This window comes from Emydura macquarii, unplaced genomic scaffold, assembly GCF_026122565.2.
Source record: "Emydura macquarii macquarii isolate MOO-44397 ecotype Brisbane River unplaced genomic scaffold, CSIRO-AGI_Emac_v2 contig_374, whole genome shotgun sequence".
Taxonomy (NCBI): domain Eukaryota; kingdom Metazoa; phylum Chordata; order Testudines; family Chelidae; genus Emydura; species Emydura macquarii.
This window is the reverse complement of record NW_027130511.1, coordinates 7,125,544-7,148,136: the sequence shown is the minus strand read 5'-3', so window position 1 is coordinate 7,148,136 and position 22,593 is coordinate 7,125,544. Positions and strand designations below refer to the sequence as shown.

Below are 22,593 nucleotides of genomic sequence, written 5' to 3'. Positions count from 1 at the left end.
TCCCTTGTTCCCCCCAGGAACTGGAGGAGCTGTCATCTGCTAGGGCCCTGGAGGAGTGTGCACCCTCCCTGCTGCGGCTCAGGGGAGCTTTGTGCCTCCCTGCTGATTACTGGGGGAGCCGTGCCTGTGCATGCCCCTGTTTGAGGCTCAGGCCAAATGAATAGAAGCCATGTTGGGGGATGCAGCCTGAAGAAATGGCTGTATCAATGTAAGCCCCTTCAGCTGTGAGGGGGTTTTCCTACTTGTGGTAACTTGGTTGATAAACTAGGGGTTTTACTGGAACCTCTGCTGCTTCTGGAGGGCCAAGTCAAGAAGCAGTAATCATGACAGTTTTTTTCCATCCATTCTTAGTAGGAGGCTATGGCCTTCCCTGTTTGATGAGGACCTCGCAAAAGTAATCCAGGCCTTTTGGCCTATTGACTTAGTCATTACAATGTTCTTTACAGTGTGTTACTTCTGAAGTTCACTTGGAAAATGTATTTAGTGCACAAGGTGGCTGTTGGTTGCTTGCTATGCAGGGCTTTCTGCAGGGAGCATGTTATAACTATATTGAGCCTGTGTGCACAGGCATAGGTGGCACATGGATGTGTATATGCCTCATTCTGTGGATACAGTACACCTTTTTCTCTGAAACATGCTGTAAGGTAAAAAGAGAGTTTCTCCTAAAGCACTGGATCTGTGTGAGGTCTCATTATCACTGGGGGGCGGGGGTCTGCTGCTGCTATCAACCATATTGTAGCATTTTGTGCTTATTAATGCTAGTGAACAGAAGAATGTGTTGAATTGGCCCAGTTTTGCAGGGAGGAGTAGGAGGGGAAACCTGATGAGAGTGCTGCCCTTCTCCATGAAGGAGAGTGTGAGGTTTCAGGACCCAGCTATCGTTAGGAACAGCTCCAGTTCTTCCAGTCTGGGAGTTTAATCAAAGGGATAACATCAGACCACCCAGGCAAGAGCTAGAACGAGCTGTCTCCTCCACTGTGCACCCAGCCAGTGCCCGAGATCCAGCAGCCAGGCCTCCTGCAAATGTGCTGACAGATCCCCAGGAGGATGAGGCATTTTTCCTGCTCTACATTTTTCATTTGGACAGAAAGTGGAAGTTAGTAAAAGCCAGATAAGTTTACTAAACCTTTGTGGGGTGGGCTTTGGGGTGACCAGCATGCAGTGCCCCAGGGTGACCTTGTAGGAATAGTCTGCCACAGCAATCCCAGAATAAGGACCTTCCACTAGGTATCCTTGATCAAACCCAGCCTTCATAGCCCCTTTTGATACTGCTTGTCTGTCTCTTACTGTGCAACTTGGATAGGGTGATCAGATAGCAAGTGTGGAAAACAGGGACAGGAGGTGGTGTGTAATAAGCACCTATGTAAGACAAAGCCCTGAATATCGAGACTGTCCCTATAAAATTAGGACATCTGATCACCCTAAGCTTGGATTCCCTTTGTCTTTAGCAGACTAAATGTGCCACAAAGCAAAGTGCATGTGAGAATAAGTAGCTCAGCTCCTCCTATCCCAGACCTGAGAAGTGTGCACCCAGGAGGCTAAGTGAAGATTAGACTAAGACCACAAAACTCAGGACATGAATAAAAATCCATGTACAGCAGAGTTATCAGTGTTTAGTCCCTTGCTATGACTCAACCCATCTCCTGGACATCGCAAGCTCCTTTGTTTCATTCCCATGTAACCTTTTGGTTTGCTGTATGTTTCTTTCTCCCTCCTGCTCTTTCACATCACCCTCTGCACCATTGTAGGGCCCCCATGCCTCGCCCCTTAGCTGTTCTTCACACACTACTTGTTCTTAGGGATTGGTATTACTTCTGACAGCGCTGACTTGTGCAAATCAGTAATAACGTGACTGGTCTCAGCAGAGGCTGTAGGAGGAGGAAATGTCCGTGTGGTTTCTGCAGAACAGGAATTGTGCCCCTCCTGCTGCTCTGAGGCTTCAAAAGGAATGGGAGCAGAGGCTTTTGTTATGGTAAAGTGGCCCCTGCAATTTACCGATAGTTGCCAAGTTGCCAGACGGTCCAGGCTGTGCAGCTAGGAACTCACATTACAAGAAAGATGATGCCCTGATCATCAATCATTTGACACATCCATGCCCCATCGAAATCACTCCCAGTGGGAAGTTTTGAGGTAGATTGCTTAAATGAGAGCCTAACTCTTTGAGAAGAAGCAAGAGGCGAATTCAGCCATCCACAGCGGCAGCACTAACTTGGCTTTTTATTGTTAAATGGATGCATACGCTGGAGACACTACAAAGAAATCTCTGAGTTTGTCAGGTTTCCCAGGAATGTCTCTGGCAGGTCTTTGTCTGGAACGTTTTCTTGAGACTGGAACACTTGTGCTCTGTATGCATATGTATATCCTGTAAGCTGGTAAGCTTAGCAAGCAGAGAAGGAATGTCACAGGCCTTTGGCCAGATCAGCCTTGATGCACTCACAGATTTCACACCTCCCATCCCGTTAGCCCCAGTTTTCGTTTCTTTCTGGCTGGTCTTCTCAGCAAATGCAAATCTGTGCATGAAATGAAACTGCCTTGGGTGGATATGTACAGGTTGGGTGTGGCCAACAAGCTGATCTGGTTCATGAAAGGGTGACCCTGGAGAGGAGCAAGTGTGTACTGTGTGGTTTCTCCAGAGGGCCTTTAATGGGTGTATTTTGTGCCACTATTCAAACAGTGAATTGTCGGTTTAGTAAGAGGTTGGTGGTTTGGGGTTTCCTTTTACTGTCCAGAAAAGAGACAAATTAAGATCCAGCAATGTTTCCCACATTGGGATGGCCTGTTACATTCTGGCAGTTCAAAACATCGAAGAAAGCAAGGCAGACGGGCTGGCTCCAGTAGTGCTGGAGGAACTGGGAGCACTGTTGGATCCACTCAGACTGGTTTGGCCTAGAACAGAGATGCATGTGGCATCTGTGTTGAGTCTGGGAAAATGCAATACATCGGTCTGGAGTGTGGAATAAATTATTAATCATGTATAACAGTAGCACCCAGAGGCTCCAGCAAGAACATGGCTCCATTGTACTAGCTGACCTACAGAAACATACAAAGGCAGTCACTGCCCCAAAGGGCTTACGGTTCATGAAAAGTAATTCATGAAGAGTGGAGGAAGAGAGAGACTGTCAAAAAGTACATTTTTAAAATGAATAAAGTTAGGTGCAGAAAGAAGTAATAGGATCAGGCTAATGCAGCACTTGGGTTCAGGTGTCCAGCCTGATAACATACATGTGTGAATTCAGCTTAGTATAGAAATCATAAACTTTTTGTTTTAGTTCTGCACTAATCACCAGTTCCCTGTTTGGGCTCCATTAGCCCTGCTGTTCTGTTTGTTGCATTTTCCGTCCCTGAAGTTTCAGATTATTCTATAAGGAGTTTCTGCTGCAGCCTTTGGACTGGGTACTACAAATTGTGCTCTTCCATGCCCAAGCTTATCTGCTGCTAAACACTTCCCTGTGTCTGAAACAGGGTGGGCAGTTCAGGTAACTAGTAATGACAATCACCACTAGAAAAATCAAAGTTCAGCTGTTGGACGCAGACACTGTGGGGAGGAGGTGGTACCCCATGGCTCTACCATGCCAAGACTTTGGCAGGCTAATTATAGCAACTGAAATTTACCAGAGCATGGAGCCTTAACAAGTAGTTGCATGTAAGTTGGTGGGTTAGCTGCACCTAAACCTCAGACTCCCTCTGGTTCTTCTTCAGGTAGCGTCCCTATGAGTGCTCCATGGTAGATGTACTTGTGTCCCTGTACTGCTGATTGGAGAACTTTGGTTGTAGTATTTGTTAGGCCTGCATATGCGCTGTCCCTCCATGCTGCACCACGAAGCTAGCCAGCGCAGTGCATGCGGGCTAACCCTCCTCAGTTCCTTCTCAACCACCCCAGCTAGAGACAGAAATACTCACTGTCCATTAGGATCGCACTCTGTCTGCTTTTTTACAGTTAGTTAGCCTGTTAATAGTATAGTTATACCTTATCCTCTTTGTTATTTAAAAAAATCCAAAGCAAAAAAGCTTTATTTTCCCGCCCTTCCCTGCCAGGGATCCTTCCTCTCTCAGCGGGGTATGCCGGTTCACCAGGCTTCAAGAAGTGCCTCACTTGCAAGGAGGCAATTCCAATTGCAGACAAGCACTCTAAATGCATTCACTGTCTTGGAGAGGGCCACATCCAGTAAAAGTGTAATCTCTGCCAGCAATTCCTACTAATTCCCACAAGGACAGAGAGCTTAGGCAAAAAATTATCTTTAGGGAAGTGGCTCTTAGACCTACACAGGACCCAAGTCAGGAGTCTCCAGCAGATGTGAGTTTTCCCTACAGCCCTCTACATTTGAGGGCTCGAGATTGAAGAAGCATAAGTCATCTAAGAGGAGAGTGGGAAGTCCTCAAAATGAGCCCTGAGATAACCACAATTGATCTCAAACTTGCTCAGTATATTCGGCACCACCAGCACCAAGACCCTCACAATCTGGGACCCACAGCTCACGAAGACCGCCAGCACTGCTGACTTGCCCACTACCTGAAGGGCACGGGAACTGAGTCATCGGCACCCGGAGACAGGAGTAAGCACTTCGTTAAAAAGGTGCTCCCAGTACGCAAATTATCATCAGTACCATCATCAATGCCTCGTTGGGCACCAGAGCATTTGGCACGGACAAGGTTCCTAGCACCACCGCCAATACCGGGACGTCGGTACCAACAGAATTCTGCCACTCTGGCAACCTCCGCATACCAGATGCACTGGATCGCCACTTCTCGGTACTAGGACCTTCGCACCGAGCCCCCGCTCAGCACAGGAGTTGTCACTGCTGCCATGCTATGCTCCCTCACTGTCCAGTGGGAGTTCAGACAATGAGCAGGAGGAAGTTACTTCATGATAGTCCTCCCAGGCTCCACATGGTATTCAGTACCAACAAGGCCCATAGCCACAGATGGCTCCACCAAGCCATCATGGTATAGCCACTCATGGGCACCACCATCGGGCCCTATGCCACCTCCACCCCAATAGTCCTACTGGGACCCATGGGCAGCATATCGCCTGCAGACCTCTCAAGCTCCAAGCCTCATCTGAGAGCCCTTGAGACACACCTCTTCAGCCATGGCCTTGAGGGCTTTGGAATCTCCACAGGACATCCTCAAGGAACAGGCAACCCTGAGGACCATATCCTCCTCCTCTCCTGAAGAAGCCATCATGCCTTCCCCACCATCTCTGGAAGACAACTTTCGCCTCTTCCAGGAGCTGGCAAAGAGGATAGCTGACACCCTCAAAATACCATTGGAGGAAGCCAAGAACACCCACCATCAGCTCCTGGACATCTTCTTCTCCTCATCCTCATCCAAGATTGCCCTCCCAATCAGTGGGGCTGTCTTGGAACCAGCAAGTCCAGTCTGGCAAACCCTGGCATCCGTAATGCCAACATGTAAGTGGGCTGACAAAAAGTACTGTGTCCGTGCAAAGGAATCTGAATTCCTCTTCTCCCACCCATCACCCAGTTTCATCATGCTGGATGCCGTCAACTCCCATGGCCAGCAACTTCTGTCGAGGACTACTCCATATGACTGAGATTGGAAATGCCTGGACCTTTTCAGCAGGAAGGAATACTTCTCGGCCACCCTCCAATTTTGCATCATCAACTACCAGGCCCGCACAGTGAAATATCATTATATCAACTAGTCAGAGCTGACTGACTTCATTGTGTGGGTACCAGAGTCACATTGGGACTTTGTGCAGGAGGGACAGGTAGTAGCAAAGACATCACTGCAATCTGCCCTCGACGCCGCTGACACAGCAGCAAAGTCCATCTCCACGGCACTGGTGATGCAATGAGCTTCGTGGCTTCACCGCTCATGTTTCCTGAAAGAGGTGCAGTCTACTGTGGAGGATCTCCCCATCAATGGTACAAGTCTCTTCTCAGAAAAAAAAGACTGATGCCTCCCTTTACATCCTGAAGGATTCCAAGGCTGCACTTCGGTCTTTGGGTATCTACACACCAGGACAAAAAAAAGATTTAGTGCCAAATCCTAACATAGACCATATATGTCGCAATTCCAGCCCAACAACACCCGCAAAGGAAAAAAGAGAAATTTCCCAAACGCAAAATACTAGGCTCTCAATCTTCATCCCAACAACATTCTACATCCAAACACCAGTTTTGACAGGCAGGTTGAGGTACCGTTAGACCACTCCCTTCAATTTATACAGCCAACCAATGCTTCACATCCATTTGGCACCAATGGCTTCATACCAATTAGCAGCGTTCTGCAGTGCCTGGGAGCACACAACATTGGAGAGATGTGCCTTAGAAATAATTCGAACTAGGCATTCCATCCATTTCACCTCCCTACTCCCTCCACAAAACCTTTCCTGTCCCTTTTCAGGGACCCTTCTCATGAAAATTTACTATGATAAGAAATCGATCATCTCCTCCAGCTAGGAGACATAGAACCAGTACCTCAACATCTGAGAGAGAGAGGATTCTACTTTCATTGTTTCCTAATACCAAAGAGAAGGGGAGATTGAAGACCCATATTAGACCTCAGAGCTCTCAACAAGTTCATCAAGACTCAAAAGTTCAAGATGGTCTCTCTATCAATGATCATTCCAGCATTGGAACATGGATACTGGTTTTGGCTCTCAACCTTCAGAACGCGTACTTTCACATCTCAATCTCACCAGCTCACAGGCAATTTTTCAGATTTACCCTGAGAAAAGACCATTATCAATACAGAGTGCTCCCTTTCAGGCTGTAGTCAGCCCTGAGAGTATTTTCCAAGGTTCTCTCAGTGGTAGCCATTTGCTCATGCTCTCAATGGATAATGATTTACCCTTATCTCAACGACTGTCTCCTCAGAACCCGCTCTCTCCAAGGAGGCCATGATCTTATGTACACAGTTAGGTATCCAGATCAACACCGAGAAGTCAACCCTCATTCCAGCACAAAGCCTGGAATTCATAAGGGCCAACCTCGACTCATTACATGCTAGAGCACTCCTGCCTCAAAACAGGTTTCTGTTGTTAGCCTCACTTTTTAGATACTATTCAAAGCAGCCCACAAGTATCAGCCAGATACTGCCTCCAATTATTGGGGCTAATGGCAGTGGGCACAACAGCAATATCACATGCCAGGCTTCACATGCGATTCCTCCAAATGTGGTTCAGCTCAATCAACAGACCAAACAAGGACAGGTTAGACAGGGATTTGTCACCTCCAACCAGGGTCAAAAATGCCCTAGATTGGGTGGAAGGACCCAACCAATGTTTGCAAAGGGACCCCTTTTTCCTAAATCTCACCATCTATGCACCCCTAAATGGTCTCATGACACAAGGCAAGTGGTCACCCTCAGAGATGTCCCTTCACATCAATCTCTTTGAGCTATGGGCTGTCAGGAATCACAGGATCACACATGAAAATCCTAACAGACAACATAGCCTTTAAAGTACTATATCAATCGACAAGAAGGAGCTAGATCACCCTCCCTGTGTATCAAGGTGATCAAGTTGTGGAACTGGTCCATTTCCCATGACATTGCACTGCCTGCGGCTTACCTCCTGGGTGCACAGAACTCGATTGGCAGACAATCTCAGTCACAAATTCCAGTAAGATCACAAGTGGGAGATAGATATAACAATACTTCAGAACATATTCAAACAATGAGGGACACCATCCACAGACCTGTTCGCCATTCACCTGAACGTGAAATGTCCACACTACTGCTCCAGAGCAGGGATGTGACGTCATTCACTGAGCAATGCCCCTAGACTTTTCCTTTCCATTCCAGACAGATCCAATGGCTCAAAAATATCAACCCAAAGGCTCTCTAAGTGGGTCTCGAACTGCATTGGACAATGTTACCAAGCTCTCAACATGATCCCTCCAGACTTGATTCGCACTCACTCCATGCGGTTGATCTCGTCTGTCACCTTCTTCAAGAATGACCCTATCTTTAGAGCGGCAACATGGGCATCTGTCCATACCTTCGAAGAATATTATGCAATTACCGGGGCCTCCACCTCTGGATGCCATCTTTGGCTCCACAGTATTATCGTGTGTAACTGACCACACTCTGAAGTTCCAACCCACCAGAAGGGATACTGCTTGGGAGTTACCTACCATGGAGCACCCATAGGGACACTAGAAGAAGAAGAAGGAAAAGAAGAAGAAATTACTCACCCTGAGCAGTACCAATGGTTCTTAGAGATATGTGTCCCTATGGGCACTCTTCAACCCACCCACTTCCCCTCTACTTTGGAGTTCTCTGCGGTAGAGAGTCTCTCATGACTCTGCAGCAGAGAATGAACGAAGGAGGGTTAGCCTGCACACACTGGCTAGCCTCATGGTGCAGCACTGGGGACAACAGCGCATGCGCTGGCCTAACTGACACTCCTACCAAAGTTCTCTGATGAGCAGCACAGGGACGCAAGTGCACCTACCATAGAGCACCTATAGGGACACACCTCTCAAAGAACCATCGTTAGTTACTGCATGAGGTGAGTAACTTCTTCTTTCTGAATCCATTGCCTGTGTTTAATCCTGCTGTAATTTAAACACCTGTCTAGCTGGAATGTGTGAAATGTCCTGACCCCTCATGCTCAGCTCTTTGCCTACCTGCTTTGCTTGAAAAGACAGCTTTAAAATAAACATTGTTAGGGTGTTAGAGAGAAAAATGCATCAAGATGTCAGATGGGTGATGGAGAAGTGATACGTGTCACTAAATGGACTTTTCGTATTGGTGTGATGAAGGCAGGGATGGATCAAGTCCCCTCTCTTTGCATAGGCCGTCTCTAACAGAGTTGTCATCACAACTATTGACTGGCTAAGAACTGTACACATCCTATTGTGTTTGCCTAATCCACCTGTTATCTCTTGTCTCTTTTAGACTGTAAAATGTTTAGGGGAAGTTACCGTCATTTACTAGGCATTTGTGAAGCGTATACAACGAGGCTCAATCTGGTTTGTGGTCTTTAGCTGCTACCATAATATAAATGCTTGATATTTTAGAGCTACAGAAGGGCTCAGTGTTCTCTCAGAAGAGAGTCACCAAAATAACACTATTTGTTGTTATTGGGATAGGCAGGGCTGGTAGCACCCACTATGTTGCACAAGACTTTCCGTAGTAAGACCATGTTGTCAGTTGCTTATAACTTTGCCAAACTTTAACCATTTGGGCTGAAATTTTCCGTGGCAGGCATCTGCCTCAGGCTGAAATTTTTGGAGAAATTTTCAGCCAAAATGCTTCAGTGTTTTCAGGGAATGAAGCTAGGAAAAATATGATGATTTGTGTGTGTTTTTCTTAGATTCTAGCAACTATATTCCCTGAATATCCATCTACACTGAAAATGCTCTAGCCTGGGGCTATGCAATACTTCATCTGTAATTGCAGCTCTGGGCTGCTGAGGGCCAGGCCATGGCTGGCACTGGAACTGAAAGTGGGGAGCTTGTCTTTCCTGTGCTTCATGACCCCCCCGGTAGGCCCAGCCAGCATGGAGGAGGAAACTGCTTGACTCAAATGCAGAAAAATGAAAGCTGAAGTTGGGAGTGGGGAGTAAATAGAGACAAGGGAGCTGGAGGCTGGTGGAGGGAAGAGGAAAAAGTGGGACTGGAATAGGAGATGGGGATGATCAGGAGACTAGGACTAATTGGACAAGGAGAATGGGACTGGGAACAAGTGGAGCAGGGAGAAGGAGGGGAGACAGATCTGATGAGGAACTGGGATGCAAGGAGGGAACTGGGTCTGGATGGGCAAAGAGGGTAGGACAGGGAGCTGGGAATGGACACAGGTTGGGTGAGGAGTCTGGAGAAGGGATGTCATGGAGTAGACAAGCGACTGGAGACAAGAAGTAGAGAAAGAGATGGATTGGATGAGGAGCCCAGGGGTAAGAGGAACTGGGGCTGGCTGAGCAAGGAGACTGGGTTTGGGAGTCTGGAGCAGAGATTGGGACTCTGGAAGGATGAGACTGGGTATTCCTGGGTAAGGAGTGTAGGACTGAAATGACAAGCCTGAGTAATGGAGACTGGGACTGGCTAAAGTAAGAAGCGGGAGTGGAGAAGTGACAGATCTGTGCAGTAGATGTAAAGGTTCCAACCCTGCTGATGACCCGTTTGATTGTTAATATGATGCCATATGATGGAGTTTGTGAGGGATGAGAGGGTGTCAGTATGTTTTGGGGTTTTTTTAAACCTAGGAAATTACACACACAAAGTTACATTAAAAGAACACTGTTAAGGCTGCAATGTCAAGCACTCAGAAGTTAGAAAATGCCAGCAGGAAGGTTGCCTGTGTAACCTTAATGTGGCTCACTTGTGTGAATGCATTATGATAGTCTTTAATTACATGATTACATACTATTTTTTCTAGAGAACACATCTGATTCAATGCACCGAATGGATGGTGCTTACTTAATGAACTGCTGTTCAGCATTTTGTCTTCTTGTTGTTCAATGTGTGGCCTTATTTACTGCACACTATTCAAACCCTGCTCTGAAGACATAATTTTGCTGTCCTCAAAATGTGCTTTTCTCACTGCTCCCACCATAGTATCTGAGTGCTTGACAAATATTAATTCATTTATCTTTACAACCACTATGAAGTGAGGTGAGGTGGTGGTATTATTATCCCCATTTTACAGATGGCAAACTGAGACACAAAGAGAGTAAGGTCAAAAGTATTCACTAATTTTGGATGCCCTATCTGAGATACCTAGGATCTCATGTTTCAGAGTACTTAGCATTGAATAGCACTTGATATGTTGAAAGCACAGCTTCTATTGACTTCATTTGCAGCTGTGAGCATTTAGCACTTCTACAAATCACACACCAGGGTCTCAAATAGGCACCCAGAAAACGAGAAACACAAAATCAGTGACCACCTGTGAAAAGTTTGGTTTAAATGACTTGACTAGCATTACACAAGAACCCTGTGGCAGAGGCAGGATAGAATCCAATTCTCCATGTCAGCATTCAACTGCCTTAACTCATGTGTCTTGCCTACAACAGTCTCCTTAACTACAAACCCTGATTCATTCCCAGAATACCATTCTATGCACTGAAAGAGGCAGAGGTCCTGTGAAAAAAATAATGTGATCATGTACAGTAGAACCTCAGAGTTATGAACACCAGAGTTATGAACTGACCGGCCAACCAGACATCTCATTTGGAACCAGAAGTATGCAATCAGGCAGCAGCAGAGATTAAAAAAAAAAAAAAAAAGCAAATACTGTACAGTGCTGTGTTTAATGCAAACTACAAAAAAAGGGGGAAAGTTTAAAAAAAAAAAAAAAAAAAAAAAAGATTTGATAAGGTAAGGAAACTGTTTATTGTGCTTTTTTCATTTAAATTAAGAAGCTTAAAAGCAACATTTTCGTCTAGATAGTAAAGTTTCAAAACCTATATTAAGTCAATGTTCAGTTGTAAACTTTTGAAAGAACATCCCTAACCTTTTGTTCAGAGTCACAAACATTTTAGTAATTATGAACAACCTCCATTCCCAAGGTGTTCATAACTCTGAGGTTCTACTGTAATTAAAGACTGTATCATAATGCATGTGCCAAAGGGACTGAATTAAGGTTGCCTGTGCAGCCTAAATTCTAGCATTTCCTAACTTCTGAGTGCTTGACTTAGCAACCTTAATAATGTTAATTTAACACAATTTTTTTGTCTGCCATTTAGTACTTATATTGAAGTAGTTAGGATCAGTGCCCCATTGCTGGGTGCTCTTCAAATATAGTAAGACAGTACCTGCTCAGAGAGTTTGTGTTCTCAAGAAGATGAGTGACACAAGAAGGGTAGTGGAGAAGGATACAATCGAACAAGTAAAGTTTGTTATTAAACACATATGCAATTTTCTTATAAATTGATAAAGCAAATGCAACAGCCTCTGCCTGTCTTCAGAGCTGACATTTAGTGACTGATTACTTAATCGAGTGAACAGTTTCACAGGGGTGGGGTGCTCTCCACAGTTTTCCACTGGATGGGTGTGTTACAATGAAGCATTGATGCTGGATGTCATCCAAAGTGGGGTGGCTTTGACAATGGCCCTCCCCACTGCTTCATGCTGCTAGCACACCTTTGCTCCAGTCCAACAAAGAAACCTTCCCCTCCTCCCTGTAGAAAGGCTATAGGAGTCTTCCTTCCATTATAAGACTGTCTAGCCAATGCTTTGTATCTTTCTCAGAGCACCCTGCTGCTACTTTCTTGGTTCTTTGTAGTGTCTGATGTATTTTTGTCTGTCTTTTTAGTTAACAAACATGAACCTGGCAAGCGGAGCTGTAAGCAGGGGGAGCACAGCCTCCCCCCTCAGCCACCGGTCAGCACTTAACACAGGAGGGTCAGTGTGGGCTGTTCATCCAGATACTTGTACAGCTGAAAGCAGGCCTGCCTCCTCAGCAGTCAGGTAAGTTAAACCAACTGCCTGTGGATTTTTGAATGAGAAGGATGCAGTGCACAGGGGACAGAAGCTCGTTCACTCTCCTCATTGGTTCTTGCTCAGGAGATCTTGTTCCGGGTGTAAGGAAACACGGTTTCCAGCATCTTCCCAGACCCATCAGAAACACAGCCCATGAAAATAGCCCTCAATCCCAGCTACTGACAGGGCCATGGTGGAGGGAGGAGGAAGGACTGGGCACGTTTGATGAGTAGGAGATGACTCTGTAAGCAGTTTCCCTCTAAGCACTTATCCAGAGCACAAGTCCCTATCTGATAGCACAGGAAACTCCACCAGTGCCTGAGTTTGGTTAGGCTTTTCCCTGGATGCAAAGCTTGGGGGTTTGAAGACAAAGGAACAATCAGCAGAGATCTTCTTTCCTGGGAGTCTTCCCTTGAGTAGTGGTTTCCTTCTGTTCTCTCCTCATTTTTTCTAATCAAAGTAGAGCATAGGAATTTTCATTAGTGGCTTATATACCCCTGGGACTCTGAACAGAGCACTGTATGTGATTCTCAATGGGGATAACTGCCTGAGGCTGGGAGAAGGGGGGGATGTGCCTAAGGGATTCTGAATGGGTCTTTGGCTGATTTTGGTGAGGGTAAGAGCCAAGTGGGGCTGCTGTAGTGTACTAGACTGAGTACGGAATTAGGATCCAGGAACTCCTGAATTCTATTTCTTGTTCAGCCCCAACTCTCTGTGTTACCTCAGGACAAATTGCTTCTCTTCCTCCCTCTCTGCCTCAGTTTTTGCCCTGTAAAATGGGAATAATAAGCCTAACCCTCTTAAATGCTTGAGTTCTATGAATAATGATTAGTGCTTGTTGTTAAAAGCAGGAAAACTGCTGGGTGGTGGTTGATAAAACTTTAGAGGGGAACAATGAGAAAGGAGTGTGCCCTGGGTGGTCTCCCCCCAAATGGACCCTGCAACAGGAAGATTGGAATCTGCATTGGAAAGTGCAGGCTGAGCAGCTCTTGTTTCACCAGTCAGTGCCTTTCCCCCTGCCTATAGAAGAAGAATGTGAGAAATGAATTCCTGGCCTGTGCCTGCCCTAGCACAGTGTTTGCCTGTGGGGTTTAGTATAATTGAGAGAGGCAGCAATTCCGCTCTTGGAACCCAGCCAAGGGAGTTATTACCTAAGCCAAATAAAGAACCTATCCAACAGGTGTACAGCCTCCTGCCCCTTCTGTGTAGCCTGTGAGAGCAGCAGAGTGCAGACAGCCCTATAGTGCTTTCATCTCCTTCTTACTGCCTGTACCAATGGGAATGGGCCCCAGGCTTAACAGGGAAAAAGGGCTACCCAGTAGGACTCTTCCTTCCTTTGAAGATCTCTGCACTCTAAAGCAGTTTCATTGTTAGGGACTGTATGTGCATCACCTGCATATCTGACAGTCCATCCATGGTTATAAAATCTTCTCCACTCCCATAATGCCTTGCTCTACACTGGACAAGCAGCCCCAGACAGACCCCTGTGGAACTCTACTAGGTATGTTCTCCCAGTTTGACAGTGAATCATTGATAATACTCTTGAATATAGTTTTTCAGCCAGTTATGCATCCACTTTATAATAATTTAATCTAGACCACATTTCCCTAGTTTGCTTATGAGAATGTCATGTGGTACAGTGTTAAAAGCTTTATTAAAATCAAGATATATATCTACTGCTTCCCCCATCCACTAGCCCAGTAATCCTGTCAGAGAAGGAAATTAGGTTGATTTGGGATTAATTGTTCTTGACAAATCCATGTTGGCTATTCCTTATAACCCTAGTACCCTCTAGGTTAGATTTTTGTATTGTCAATGAATAAATACGCTTGTAGCCGTCGTTAGAGGAAAAGTTGGAAGCTTTTAACAATGGTTGGCAACATTGGCAAAAAAAAATCTTTAAAGGCAGGGGAGGAGTGGCTTTGATTCTTGGTATCACGGAGACACTTGTAGCTTTTGTTCTGAGGAGGGGATGCATCTCCTATTTTCCAATTTTGGATAGGGTCAGAGATTATTTAAATTTTGGAGATGGGGGATTTTAAATTACTGATCCCTTTCCCAGCAAACTTTGACACCAACTGGCTGCCTGACTGAATCCCCACCCCCTAATCTCAGACTCTAACTACCCCCAGAAATGACAGATAAGCACAATATGTTCTCAAGAGACTGAGTGGATGCCAGTACTAGACAAGCTAAGCACCCAGGGGAATGGGTCAGAGTCTATGACAGATTATTAAAAACTAGGACAATCTTTAACTGGATCTTGAAAAGAATTAAAATATGGTGAAACTGGGGATTCTACTCGTGATGGAAGGAAAGGCAGGTGATGCGGGTGTATTGCTGTGTACACGTGAGGAAATGGTACCATTCTACGCAGGCTGGTGTCATGAGCTGAGACTTGGGGAAGCCAAAGAGAAGGGAGTTACCAATATTAAGGCAAGATGTGATGATGGCCTGGATGGGGATTGCAGCAGGGTTGGGGTCAGGATGGCTTGGGTCGCATGGCAGAGGCAGGGTGGAGTTGGCAACCGGGGGACATGGGGTAGAGTTTGCTATAAATGGGCTTCCAGTTATGAGAAAGGGGAGAGTTCTGAGTATCTTAGGAGCCAAAAGACAGAGGTTTGAGGTGGAGGGTGGAAGAGGTTATTCAATATCATCCAAGACATGCTCTGTTCCATAGTCCCAGTGTCTCAAGGATTATTGTGGAGTTGCTGTTTTTGATCTGCTTGCTTTAAGTGCCCTGTGTGAGGAGCAGACAACCTCCACACTGCCCCATTTGCCATGTGACCTTGGCCTAACTGTTTTCATAGCAGCTGGATGCAGGGTAACTTGGAGACTGAGGAGCCTGCACTGAGCCCTCCCAGAGAAAATGAAGGGTGAGAGCAGCAGCCGCTGAGGACTACACAATAATCCTTCAGTTCAATCTTAGCAAACTGCACTGACCTTCGCAGCTCCCTGGTGAGGCAGCACAGAAGTGCCAGAACAGGAGTAGCCAGGCCCATTGACTTCAGCACTGCGTGTTTAGCCACCTGTCTGTCAAGTTCCCCAGACCCTGTCTGTGCCTTCCCCCTTCCTGGTTTCCTCCCTCCCTCTCTGAGGGCAAGGCTAACAATGGGCTCTGTCTCTGCATTTCGCAGCACTTTCTGTCTGCTTTGCAGTTGCCACACAATCTCCTTCCTTTCCACCCCAATCTTCCCACCCCAGCCTAGATGTGCTTCCCTCTTATGCCTGCCAGTATCAGGCTTTGCTACTCTCATACTTAGGGTGGGGAAGCGAGAGTCTTTAGCACAAGGTAAATCTAACCCACATATCCTGGTGCTGCTCTCTGTGACTACCATCTATGAAGTCACTGTGAGTGGCCCCAACTCAGTGTCCTCTCTGGATGCCTTTGTCCTGCTTCCTGCAGTGGCGAGCACTGCATTAGGAAAAGTATCTCATAGAAGAGTCCCTGTCAGACAGAGGAATATCTTGTATTAGGACAGGCACATGGTGAATCATAGGAGTATAGGACTAGAAGGGACCTCAAAAGGTCATCTAGTCCACCACTTGCATCCAATGCAGCTCTTGAGCTCTGATCCCACTGGAGGCCTCTTCCTTGGAGACTTGGGTCAATTAACTTTATTGGCTGTGGGAGACTGTAGACGTCCCCCCATGTAGGGGGCAGCGCCTGGGGCTCTCCCTCTGGGTCCCTCTCAAAGGGAGACCACCCCTCCCGGCTATCCCTCGCACAGGGAAGCAGTCTCAAGCCCTTGGCAGGGCAGGCGCGCAAGCAGTCCGCCACCCCAGCCCTTGGCAGGGCAGGCGTGAGGGCCAGCCAGCTCTAGTCTTTAGCCAGGGGAGTCAATAGTCTAGGGTTTGGGGCCGGAAAAGGCCGGCAGAAGCACACGAGAGCGCTCAAGCCCATAGCGGGGTGAGCAGCGGTCTGGGTCCAGCTCTTAAGCACAGCAGGGCAGGTAAGGCGGGTAGGTTCCAGCGGTAGCCGCTATCCACCCTAGGTCAGGGTGAGGGAAGGGGGTTGGGGGACGCAGGCCCACCTGTTTCCACTGCGTCCCAGCCCAGGGTCCTAACAGTGGCAAAGGCGTTGCCACCGAGTCGGCGGGCCTCCAGCCGAAATGCACCAACTCACTGAAAGCCGCAGCTCAGCCGGACCACAGTCGGCTTCCCTGGGCTCTTTCCTCCCACCCTCCGCTTAAAGTACCTGGGCTCCATCACGTTCGCCTGGGTTGCTGGGTTCGGGGGTGTGCTGGAGTCCCACAAGTTCTTCCCTGTCAACTGGCGGCAGACTGCAGAAACTGCATGGGCTCTTCAGCGGAGGGCAGTTCCTTCAGGTCCTCTGGCCCCCAGGCAGTGGGTAGGGCAGGCAGGTTCTCCGGCTCCCAGGCCGCGGACCACTCGGGCCTGCCCTCCTCCGGCTCCCAGGCTGCAGGCAGCTTGGGCCTGCCTTTCTCCGGCTCCCAGGCCGCAGGCAAGACCGTCCGCTCCCCCTCGGCGTGGGCCTCTGGTCTTGTTCTAGGTGGGAGCCCCAGGGGAGAGGCGTCCTTCTTCCTTGGCCATCCCAGCCGGACTCAGCTAGCAGACCTGTGTTTTAAAGGCCTGGCTCCACCCCCCCTGCTTCCGGTCAGGTGGTGTCCATTTGGCTTCTAAAGGCCTGGGCCTGCCCACCTGCTTCCGGACAGGTGATGTCCTTCTGGGCCCTAATAGCCAGGGTGGGTTTGGCTCTCCCTCTGGATCCCTCTCAGAGGGAGGCTACCCCTCCCGGCTACAGAGATTAGAAGTGGAATGCAGTTACTGTTTGCTACTGAGATCCCATTGGCTTCCTCTTGGCAGTATCCTGGCACCTCAACCCTGGGCTTTGGCACTGGAAGACCAGTGTGTGTTTGAGACCCTAGGTTTTTTAACTGAACTTTCACCTTCTGTTCACTACACTGGTTGGAGGGACTACTGCCTGGGTAAACTCTAGAGGCAGGATGAGCTTAAGTTTGTACGTGCAGCTACTCCATCCCTACACCATTTTTTCATACACCTACATCCCCTATCACCACAGACAACCTCTCACAGTGTCTTGTCCTGCCCCCATGCACACTGATGATAACCTAACTGTGGGAGCGAACCAGGTCAGTCAAGACTGGAGATGCATGACCAGTCTCGTACAGTTTGTATATTGGATAAATCACACTAGAGAAGCCTGTGATGTTAGATCCTATTATTCCCCAGTCCACTCTAAGCCTCAGCACCATGGGTTGGCACAGTCTCGAAGGAACCCTGCTTCCCGCAGCCTAGGTCTTGGCTCTGTCTGTTTGGAGCCTCTGGTAGAGGAAAGGCAGAAAGCTTGTGACTTCCCCAGACAGTCTGAGGCCTGGCCCTGCAGCCTCAGCTCCCCAGACATTGTTGAGTTGGACTTGGCTGGCAGCTGCTGTGCTGTTACTTTTCTGAAGTAATAAGTGAGATTAATCACAGGACCCTTTCCAGAGGCGAAGGGGGTTTGGGCCAAGTGCAGTGAGCACATAGGAGCCAGTGCTGGGGCTGTGAGCTGGAGGCAAGAGCTGGGACCTCACAGCAGAGCAGAGCAGGGCATAAGTCGGCTTGCGTGAGTGGGGCCTTTGCTCTCAGCTGCTTCTAGGAGGCCTTTATAGGATTGGGAACTTGGGAGCCTCTTTCTCTGACTGGTTGTGGTTGAATGAAGAGTGGTCTCCCGTTTATCCAGTTTCTTTGCTTGGACCTGAGAAATTATGGTCTCCTTTTGCAGTCTTGTTTGAGGTAATTTGGGGAGAGGTCTCTTTCAATATGCGGCTTTCACCTCTGTGTTTCCTTCAGGAGAGGTGTTCTCATTCCCATTGTTCCAGGACTTAACCGTCCTGGTCACCAATCTCTATCATGATAGAAGCTACAAGGAGGGTGGAGGAAGTGAGAGATGAAGATTTGCCCTCCGCCCACAATCCCTTCCTATTTATGAAGGGCCTGGGCTAGCTAACTTAATTACTATTACAAACCATCCTCCACCCATTCTAAACACTGGAACTGCCATCTTGGATCAAACAACTGAACCTTTTTCTGTATCTTGTGTCAAACAATCAGTACTGATGTTTCAGAGGAAGATGCAAGAACCTTGTAATGGGCAATAATGGAATAACCTGCCCATAGGTGAAGCTCCTTCCTAATCCCCATCAGTTTATGCCTGGAAGAAGGATGGGTTATAGTTCTTACAATATTTTCTGTTCCAACTGTGGATGTCCCTTTACTTGTAAGTATCTGTTCCTTTATTTGAATCCTGCTAAGATCTTAACTTTAATTATATGCTGCAATAGTGAGTTCCTCAGGTTAATTATGCATATTGTGAAAGTTTTCTTTGTAAATTTTAAATCTGTTGCCTTTCAATTTCATAGAATGTCCCCTTGTTCTTGTATTATAAGAGAGGCTAAATAGGGGTGCTCGATTTATGTTCTCTGTACTGACAGGGTTAGACCAGACAGCTACAGGAGAGTGATGGAAGGCAGGTATATCAGCCCCACAATCAGCAGGTTCTTTTTCCTTAGAAGATGAACAGGAATTACTCTCAGTTAATTAGGGCACCTAGGGCCAATCAAAGACCCTCCTGGAGCCTGTTAAAAGCTTCTCCTCCATCAGGTATGGGTGATAGGAGTTGTGGGAGTGAGGCAAGCTGCTGGAGAGCTGAGAGGTGCAGATGCTGGCAAGGACCAGGAGGGTACAGAAGGAGAAGCAGTAAGCTGGGGGTGGGGGAGAGATCCCCACAGGTACAGAGACTGGGGAGAAACCCTGCCCAAGCGGGTATGAGGACCTTTCCAGGCATGGAAGCCTGAGGGGAAAGACTGTCAGAGGGGTGACTGAACTGTGTGTTCACTTGATGCTGCTATGCCCGAGGAGCTATCAGAGACTGGGAGACTCCTCAGGCAAGGAGGCTGGGAGGGGCCCTGCTCAAACAGGCTATGGACAGTCTGCCGAGAGGTCATGGGGAGACAATCCAGGGAAGCTAGTAGCATTCTTGAAACCAGCATTATGAAGCTGTTATTTATAGGGTCTTCAGGTTGGGGCCCGGAGTAGAAGGTGGGACCGCTCCCCCTCTCTCCATCAGCCATTGGCTGGAGCGGCCAAAGCCCCAGCAAAGAGTCGAGGGCCTAGCAGGCCCAAAGACGGGACTGAAAGCCAGAAGGGAACAGCCAATCTGGGGAACAGAGTTATCCTTATCCACCACTAGAGGGGGAAAATTCTGAGGGGCAAATGAGTACCCTGGCCCACTGCAAGGGGGAAGCATGGGACCCACTGAGGTGAAGAAGATGCTCTGCCACAATTGGTGTTAGCAGTGGGATCCATTCAGCGCAATGGGCCGGGGGAAAAATAATTCCTACCATAATGGACGGCATGGTGAGAGCGCTAGTACAGGCCCTGGTGGCCCAACAAGAGGCTACCAGGGCCCAGTTGACCACCCAGCAAGAATCGTTGTTGTTACAGCAGGAGACTAACCAATTGTTGATGAGCCATGCGGCCCAGAACCGTATCCTCCTGTGGGAAGTGATGGACCAGCTGAAGACCCTGACCATTCTAGCCCGTGGGTCCAACGGGGTACTAGCGCTGAGGGCCACTAGTTATTTGCAGAAGACTGTGGGAAATGATGTGGAGACATACCTCCTTACCTCTGAAAGGAGGCCTGGTTCTTGGACCAGTGGGCCAGCATCCTCGCCACTTTTCTGTCTGGGGAAACCCAGAAGGACTATCACAACACGTCCACAAAAGCTGTGGCCAAAATACCCACAGCTGAAAGTGGAGATCTTGGCCCAATCAGGAGTGATGACAGCTGTGCAGGCCCGGAGGTACCATGAATGGAAGTACCAAGAAAAAAAGACCCCGAGTTCCCAACTGTTTGACCTCTCCCACCTCATGTGGAAGTGGCTACAACCTGAGGTCCATAGTTCAGAAGAGATCCTGGAGATTCCAGTCAGACCGGTACATGAGGGGACTGCCACCAGACCTCTGCACATGGATAGCCTAGAACGACCCCTCCTCCTACGATGAGGTGGTCACATGGGTGGAAAGACGACTGATGGCCACAGGACTTTCCTGACCACCCAGGGAAGATTTGCTTCGAATTAAGTGACCAATCTCAATCCCTGGAGTTCAGACGACCGAGAACCTGGGCAGGATTAGGTGGAAAAAGAGAGAAGCCGAGGGCCAACAGGAGGCCAAAAAGGGACGGAGCAACCTGGGCGGAGAGGACTGTGGACCAAGATCCCCTAGCCCAAAGGACGGGGGTGCCTAAGGCCACATACTGGTCTTACACATGTGGAGAATTTGGGCATATAGCAGCCCAGTGTCTTAATGCCAAGGAGCCCATGCAGTGTAACCTGGAAAACTGGGCAGACCCCTGCATCTTAATCAACCTCATGGGAGTTGTGATAATTCCACATATGTATACAAGGCCAGTGAGGCTGAATGGGATAGAGACCATGGCGCTTGTGGACTCCAGGAGTGCTATCACGCTTATCTCGGGGAAGCTAATGAAGCATAGCCAGCTAATGCAGGCCAAGCACACGGGAGGTAACATGCATCCATGGGGCCGTTAGTTATTACCCTACCATCCCGGTGGAAATCGAGGTTCAGGAGAACATCACCAAGGTGACAGCGGGAATGGTCCTTAAGCTCCCATACCCCGTGCTCATAGGGAGAGATTTCCCGAGTTTGGAAGCTTACTCCCACTGGAGGGGTTGGAGGAAAGGGGAATCATGAAATTAATGAGGTGTCCCCAGCAGATAGTCATCCCCCGATGTTCTCTGAGATAGCGCCGCATCTGTTTCCCATTCCTGGGAGGGTCAGGAAGACCAAGCGGGAAAGGAGAGCAGCTAAGGCCTTGGGAACCCAGATCCTGAGTTGGGGCCAGAAGGCCACCCTTGTAGTCAGGCAGACTTGGGCAGCAGATGGGGAGGGCTGCCCAGGCAGAAGAGGGACCCAAAGCTAGTCCCAACTGCAACTCCACTGAACTGGGGAGGGAGACAGAGACAGGCCCCCTTGAGCTCGAGCAGCTGAGTTCTGTGTGGGAGTATTTTGGGTAGGACCAGTTGGAAGATCTGAGATATGATAACACAAGGAAGGAAGTTGCTGAGATAGATGGGGTGCATGTGGAAAAGGAAGCCTGGGGACCAGGGCCCTACTTTATAATAAAGGGGGACCTGCTGTACCGGGTCATGCAAATACAGGGAAAAGAGGTGCAGCAGCTCCTGGTGCCACAAAAGCAACAAAGGGCAGTGTTGAACCTACCTGACAGTCACCTCTTTGGAGGGCACCTAAGGGTGGAAAAGACCCTGGTACGGATCCTATGGAGGTTCTTCTGGCCAGGAGTACATGAGGAAATCCGATGCTATTGCGCCTCCTACCAACTACACAGCCCCCATCCCCATTTAAGGGTGCCATTTGTGCCTCTGCCAATTATCAATGTCCCGTTTGAGTGGATAGCCATGGACCTGGTGTGTCCCCTGAAGAAGACTGCCCAAGGCCATCAACATGTACTTGTCGTCCTGGACTATGCCACCCAGTATCCGGAAGCCATCCCCCTGCTGAACATGGCCTCCAAGATGATAGTGACTGAGCCAATGGAGTTTTTTGCCAGAGTAGGGCTACCTAAGGAGATACTTATGGTACAAGGGATCCCTTTCATGTCAAAGCTAATGAAGAACCTATGTGCCCTACTTCATGTACTGGCCCTGTCAACTTCTACCTGTCTACCACCCACAGACAGATGACCTTGTAGAGAGGTTCAACAGGACCCTCAAAACAATGATAAGGAAAGTGGTGAGAAGGGAAAGACTGGGATACCCTGCTGCTTTACCTCATGTTTGCCATCCAGGAGGTTCCTCAGGCTTCCACTGGATTTTCCCCTTCAAGCTATTATGTGGGCGTCACCCCTGTGGCATATTAGACATAACCAGGGAGATCTGGGAGGAAGAGCCTACCCCAGGAAGGAACATAATCGAACATGTGCTACAGATGAGAGACCAGATAGCCCGAGTCACCCCCATCTTATGGGAACACTTGGAAAAAGTGTAGGAGGTCCAGCAGACCCACTATAACCGCCAAGCAAAGGTTCGACTGTTCCAGCTCGGAGACCCAGGTGATGGTACTGGTACCCACTGCAGAGTGCAAGCTCTTGGCCCTGTTGCAGGGGCCCTATGAAGTAGTTGAACGCATGGGAGAG

The 22,593-nt window shown here is 48.3% G+C and overlaps 1 protein-coding gene across 6 annotated transcripts in view; it reads left to right on the top strand.

Moving 5' to 3' along the window:
• The window catches only part of TTLL5 (tubulin tyrosine ligase like 5), a 194,208-nt gene that overhangs the window by 107,071 nt on the left and 64,544 nt on the right, over positions 1 to 22,593 (top strand). For all 6 annotated transcript variants that reach the window (XM_067532885.1, XM_067532877.1, XM_067532912.1 and 3 more), the window contains one exon: positions 12,226 to 12,380. In XM_067532885.1, the coding sequence (XP_067388986.1) occupies positions 12,226 to 12,380 (155 nt within the window). The remainder of the gene's footprint in view (positions 1 to 12,225; positions 12,381 to 22,593) is intronic.